Raw genomic sequence first — 6165 nt, 5'->3', positions numbered from 1 at the left:
GCATTGCCCTTAACCCTAATCCCCCTACGAGTCCACATCAGAACAGACTGCAAGATTTGAACCCTACCCCAATCCCTTTTCCAATGTAGTCAGCACCGTAATTTTCATTTTTATCTGAACCGTAAACCTGTTCAATTATGCGTTTTCAAAATGAACTGTAATGTGAATTGAATAAAACCCTAATTCTTACACCCTTATAACCCTACACTGTCAGTGCTTATATACACAAACCCTTTGCCTGTACCTAGCCCTAACCTCTAACTCCTAACCCTGACCCTAACTTAAACCCCAGCCTCAACTCCAAAGCTAACTCTAACCTAACCCTGTCACTCTTACTTCTCCATGCTAACCCGCCCAACACAGGCACCCCAAACCTCAGCCAACGCCTGCTCAACCCAACCTTAACCCTCCAACCACTGTATTCCTAGCCCTAAAGCACAACCACACCCACCGTGAGGCCTCATCCTGGCTCCTCTGGCCACATGTCTACCCTGATCCTCACCGGACACTGAGCCTGACCCACCCTGGCGCCGTGACCAGGCCCAAAGCCAGTTGTAGAAGTCCCCAGTTTCTCTGAGCCCTGCTCCCTGCGCACTCCTGCCGCGTGCCCACGGAGACGGCTCGCCCACCTGACTCCGCACCCTTCGCGTACATCATCCAGCAGTGTGGTAGGGTTTTGTTTTTGATTTTTTGCTAAGTTTTATTTTAATCCAAGGACTTTGCTTCATACAAAATGTCATTGTAGAAACAACAGCAGAATCCAAAGTTTGGCTGATAAATATTACTCAGGCAGCAAACTAGTCAATCACAGAAAGTTTTTTTGAAAGCAAGTCCCAGTTGTGTCGCATGGTTGGGACTTCTCTTTTTTTTTTTTTTTTTTTAACACTGTTCTTAAATATAAAGTTTTGCAACAAACCTTTGATTTATATCAAATATAATTAAAAATTAACAAATGAATACATTGTATCAAAAAGTACGAAGATATACACTTCATGCGCATACTGGAATATATGTATATATGTATATATTTTACATGCACACATAACTTGTTCAAACTACAGCCACTGCTTGACTGGTTCCAGATGCAGACAACTGGTCGATGCATTTCAAGTTTGGCAACTCACTATGAGGTTCCAGGGGAAATGTGATAGTTGAGAAGAGACAGCACACAAACGAAACGCAGAGTCGGGAACACAAGACGCAGCACCTCCTCCCCCTCCTGGTAATTGTCTCCAATTCCAGTGTCTAGAAGCAGCCAGACAAGCCAGCAAGGCTGTGCGGGTCTAGAAAAATGGATTCTCCACCCAGCATGGCCCGGGGAAGCAGCTGTGGTTCTGCACAGAATGAATACATTCAAAATAAAACGGGCTGGGGGACCAGACACAAAACACCAGCATTTAAAGTTCACATCCTTCCGTTTTGAAACAGGACCCAATGATAACATGCACAGTCCGAGGTTCCGATTTTAATTATATCCTATTGGAGTAAAATACTCTGGTATCTTAAAGTTTCAGAGTGTTGTGCCTTCTAGTAAGGAAATTCTATAAAACGGTTTGGTCACAATCATGCTGAAACCCTAGAACAGGTGGCGTCTTGTGTGTTTTATTTCTAATAAATGTGTGTCTTTGTTGCATAGCCCTACGGGTTCACAGCATCCACTCACTGGGACACACAGACACGCACACACCTCACACACCAAGTTTCTTTAAGGAGAACCGTGGGGTAAAAGCCAATGGGAGGCTCAGATGATCCAGCAAAGGGACCATTTCACTTCCACAACATGGAGACACACCAGAATCTGCTCATCCAAACACTCCTTTTGTTCACAAAACAGAGTCTCTAGCTAGTGTTTTATGACAATGTCTTAACTGTGGTCTTCCCCTTTCGAGAGGGGCCACAGAGGTGGACTTGGCTCTGCCGCCTGCTTCTCCACTTCCTGTGCCTGACAGGCGTGGGCTCCGACACCCGACCTCAGCACAGTAGCTGCTCCCTCACCCTCCACCTCCTCTGAGCTCCTGCCTCTTTGCAGGCGGGGCTCCCGACGCCGCCCTCTCCTGCTCCGACCCTGTCCACCCTGTCCTGCCCCCACCTCACCCACCAGGCCTTCTGCAAGAAGACACTTGCAGGACTCCAGCGAGGACGCCCTGCCTGCCAGTGCCCCATCCCTGAGAATCAGCCACGTCCACGCTGCCTTGTGGCGGCTACTCGTGCGAGGAGAACCAGGCAGCAGCTGCTTCACTTCCAGCTACAGCCGCCTGCTGGACGCTTTCTGAGTGCTCCCCACCACCTCAGCTTTCTACTCAGTTGCTGTTTCGAACAGTTTCCACAAAACCCGCTCGCGGTTCACACAGGCCTCCCGTCGCACCCCCAGGAGCCCACGCTAGGGGCTTGGAAGTCAGGCACTTGGTCGAGAGCAGTGGGATCCAGGGGTGGTCTGGTGGGCCGCCCGGGCTGGACACACAGCCTCTCCTCAGTAAGCCACAGACACACGCCCTGAAAAGCTGAGCTCCTCCTGGAGGTTTGACTTTTTACAGTTAACACTCCCTTCCCCGTTATTCTGGGGTGTTGTTGTTGTTGTTGTTGTTGTTGTTGTTTTGACCAAGTATATAGAATCGACAAAAAAGAGTGAAGGGTATTGTGATAAAAAAAAACCCAAATCAACAGCAAGAACGGTTTCCAGATTTGGTCCCTGTCAGGGTGACAGTGTCGGGGGGGGGGAACAGAGTATCTGAGTGTTTCTAGTGCCCCTTGGCCACTTCAGGTGCGGAGGCACAGGGGTTTGAGGACGCGGGCGAGACCTGCCCTGTTTACCACCAACTCTGCCCTGAGTCTCGCCTGCCCCTCTTACTGCACGTCTAGATAAAGGATGGTCCCGACAGGCCTCAGGCCTCCTGGGAAAGGTTCCCAGCACGCACGGGATCCTGGTCCTGTCCCTGCCCACTCAGCACACAGACGCATCCTCTGTCCGGCCTGTGCTGAGACCCAGGGAGGCCCAAGTGAGGGCCAGAGAGAGCCACGCCCCCTCCAAAGGGGCTTCAGCGATCCATCCGGTGTGAAGGAGGGAGACGGCACGAGGCCCTGCTCCCAAGGGCCGCTGCCCCCAGCTCAGCGCCGCCGGTGCCCCCAGAGCCCAGCATGGATGATAAAACTCATCGCCTGGGACGCGCCCGCCGGGCAGGTGCCTGCTGTGGCGGCCGAGGTGCGGCTAGCACCAGTGGTCTTGGCTGGGGTGGTGGTAGCTGTGCCGCGCCCGGCCGCCTGAGCTGAGGCCCAGAGTGCAGTGGAAGCCGTTGGGCACACGGCGGAGGGGGTGGGACTGGGAGGTCAGGGAGGACACGTAGGAAGTCCGGGAGGAACGGCCTGAGTTGGTGGCCACAGCCTCCTCAAAGGTGAGCGTGTCCTCCGGCTGGGTGTGGGCGGCAGCCTCGCTGTCCAGACGCTGCCCCAGGTAGGGGTCGGAGCCGATCCGAGAGCTGGGGGCCAGGGGCTGGCTGAGGGGGTCTCTCTGGAGCAGGGCGTTGTGTTCTGAAAGGCCGCGGCTAAGCCGGCCGGGGGAGAAGGCAGGGAGGCTGGTCTGAGCCCCGGCAAAGTGGACGGGCGACGAGTTGGCCGTCTTATATGTGATGCTGGGTCGGGGGGTCAGCGGGGTCTGGGGGAGCTGCCTCCGCCCACCTCGGCCAGGGGTGCTAGCACCAGATGTTGACAGCAGGGGGCTCCCGTTCACCGAACCACCACCCTACGGAACAGAGCAGGGCAAAGCAAAGTCAAGGAGGGTCGGGCAGGCAGGTGAGAGTCGCGGAGAAGGGACAGGAGGGGATGGGCCCCGGGTGGCCCCAGGAGACGGGTGGCAGGCGGTGCTGGCTGGGCCCAGGATGGTGGTCTGGAGAAGGTGGGTGGCGGGAAGGGACAGGCACGCAGCCAAGGGAGAGGAGACCACAGCCCAGTCAACCACAGCTGGGAAGGAAAGTAAAGATGCCACTGGACAGCGGGAGGGTCTGGGGCCCTCTGGATGGGATGGAACAGGGCCAGGAGAGGAGGAATGCAGGCTCAGACCTAGGAACCAGGACAGGAAGGGAGCTCCGGCCTGGGGTTGCAGGGCGTAGGGGCAAAGGTCGTGAGGGGCAGCCCTTGCCAACCCTGCGCACCTGTCTCGAGGGTCCTGGCTCCTGCCCGGCCGCTGGCGACGTAGGGTGGCTACTGAGGGAGGGCTTGGGCTGTGGGGGCTCGCGGCCCCCAAAGCGGTCGCAGGAGTAGAAGCGCTGCTTCTCGGAGGAGGAGGAGGAGGGCTGCCTCCGCTCCTGGGACCGGCCCCGCTCCTGCCTGCGCTCCCGCCGACAGCTTGCAGGCCCCTCTCCTGGGGGCGGCCCTGGCCCCGCAGTGCTGCTGGGTGCTGGCCAGAGGAGAAGAGAATCAGCACAGCCAAGCCAGGCTGGGAGACAGAACACCCCACCCCCACCCCAGACTGGGTCCCCCCTGGCCAGCAAGGGGTCCCAGGGAGGAGCTGGGGGTGGGTGGGTGGGTGGGTGAGAGCTGCCAGGTCTCCAGACTCAGGCTGGTAGTGGGGTCGTGAGGTACAGAAAGGAAGCGGGTCCCCCCAAGGGCTCCTGGATCCCCCACTCAAGCCACTGTGACGTGCGGGGCCCCCCCTCATACGCACCGCCATCCGTGTCGGCGGACAGGCTGGGTCCCTTCTCCAGGGACTTCTGCTTCCTGTCCCTGCGGCGATGGCAGCGGTGGTGGTGGTGGGGGGCGGCCTGGCCGACCGGAGCGCGGTCCAGGGCGGCGTTGCAGAGATGAGCCACGTGGGGGCGCTGGGGCGCCAGAGTGGAGATGGAACGCTTCATGGGGCTGGCGTCTGGGGCAGGCTGTAAGTGGGGACACGGGTGGGGACACGGGTGGGCGCACAGCCTGAGGGTGGGGTCTGGGGGAGGCCCAGGGAGGCCGGCAGACAGCGAGACAAGTCCCACGGGAGGAAGGGAGGAACACGCCTGGGACTCAGTCGCCGAAGTTGGGGCATCTCCCCAGACGGCGCAGGCTGTGCCTGTCCCTGGGACTGCGCCAAGGAGGGCCTGGCCTGCAGGCCCAGCAGGGTCCCTGGGAAGGCCCACGGGGGCTGAGGCTCAGGGGCCTCCTGGCCCTCCCTCTCTGGAAAGCCCCTCCCCACCCGAGGAAGCCTTCTTCACAAGATGCTGTTTATGTGCCTGTCTCTCCAGGCCAGGCGGGGCCCAGGCAGCCTGCTGGCCTCCGCAGGGATGCCAGGAAGAGGGAGGCTGTGGGCCTGGCTCTGCCAGCCCGTCTGTCCATGCAGGCCCGTGAGGCTGCTCCCAGGGCTGAGATCAGGACCTGCCGAAACAGGTCCTTCCAGACGAGCTCACCCACAGCCACCTCCCGGGGTCACGCTCGGAGGAAGGAGAAGAGGCACCAAAGTGGCCGCTGGAGGGGGCGGCCAGGCCAGGAGGGCACAGGGTTGGGGGGGGGGGGCAGAGGCAAGGGGAGGGGCATGAGGAAGTGGAAGAGGGACGCTCAGCCCCTGCCTGGGAGCTTCCGACCCGGTCCCCAAAGGAGGCCCAGCAGGAACAGAGGCTGGGAGGGGCACTGCTTCCAGAATCCAGAGAAAGAATGGGGTCATGGTCAGGATATCCCAGAGCTCGGTGGGGGGGGAGGGGAGGGGAGGGCAGACGAGGAGTGAGGCTGCGTCCCAGAGGGAGGGAAAGGCTGTGCTGTGTCAGGGGCATGGGGCAATGAGTGGAGGCCCCAGTGCCCAGGCAGGAGGCTGCACACAGGTGGGCGGTGGAGGCTCCTGGCTGCCTGGCCGCACCTCTCGGGACCAGCATCGCGTTCTGAGGGTTCCCAACTGGGCTGATGGTGTCCCCAGACAGTCAGAGAGGCTCCACCCCAGCAAAGCCCCTTGTGGGACACAAGCTCCTCCATGCCAGGCTCCTCACTCCCAGTCGCCCTCCCATGACCCCACCCCTCCAGGCCACCCACCTGAGTCTCTGCTGCCAGGCGGGGCATGGAGGCTGCTCGGCCTTGGCTCTCCAGCCCGGGTTGGGGCTCCTCGTCAGGACCTCTCAGGGCCATGCTCTGCATCTGGACATCCACAGCCTGGGGGAACAGCAGGCCCCCAGTCACACCCACCCTACCCCACTCTTCCTTCTCCCATCC

General features: G+C 59.4%; 1 protein-coding gene across 7 annotated transcripts in view; it reads right to left on the bottom strand.

Moving 5' to 3' along the window:
- Nucleotides 1-698: 698 nt before the first annotated feature.
- Nucleotides 699-6165, bottom strand: part of CACNA1B (calcium voltage-gated channel subunit alpha1 B) — a 173457-nt gene continuing 167990 nt past the window's right edge. For 6 of the 7 annotated variants that reach the window (XM_064490855.1, XM_064490849.1, XM_064490850.1 and 3 more), the window contains 4 exons: nucleotides 5989-6105; nucleotides 4658-4865; nucleotides 4146-4390; nucleotides 699-3736 (listed from right to left, as the gene is read on the bottom strand). In XM_064490855.1, the coding sequence (XP_064346925.1) occupies nucleotides 3206-3736; nucleotides 4146-4390; nucleotides 4658-4865; nucleotides 5989-6105 (1101 nt within the window). In that variant the 3' untranslated portion in view covers nucleotides 699-3205. The remainder of the gene's footprint in view (nucleotides 3737-4145; nucleotides 4391-4657; nucleotides 4866-5988; nucleotides 6106-6165) is intronic. The other variant, XM_064490856.1, reaches the window with a different exon arrangement.

The sequence above is a fragment of the Camelus dromedarius genome, chromosome 10 (assembly GCF_036321535.1).
Source record: "Camelus dromedarius isolate mCamDro1 chromosome 10, mCamDro1.pat, whole genome shotgun sequence".
NCBI lineage: Eukaryota > Metazoa > Chordata > Mammalia > Artiodactyla > Camelidae > Camelus > Camelus dromedarius.
This window is presented reverse-complemented; position numbering and strand designations above follow the sequence as displayed.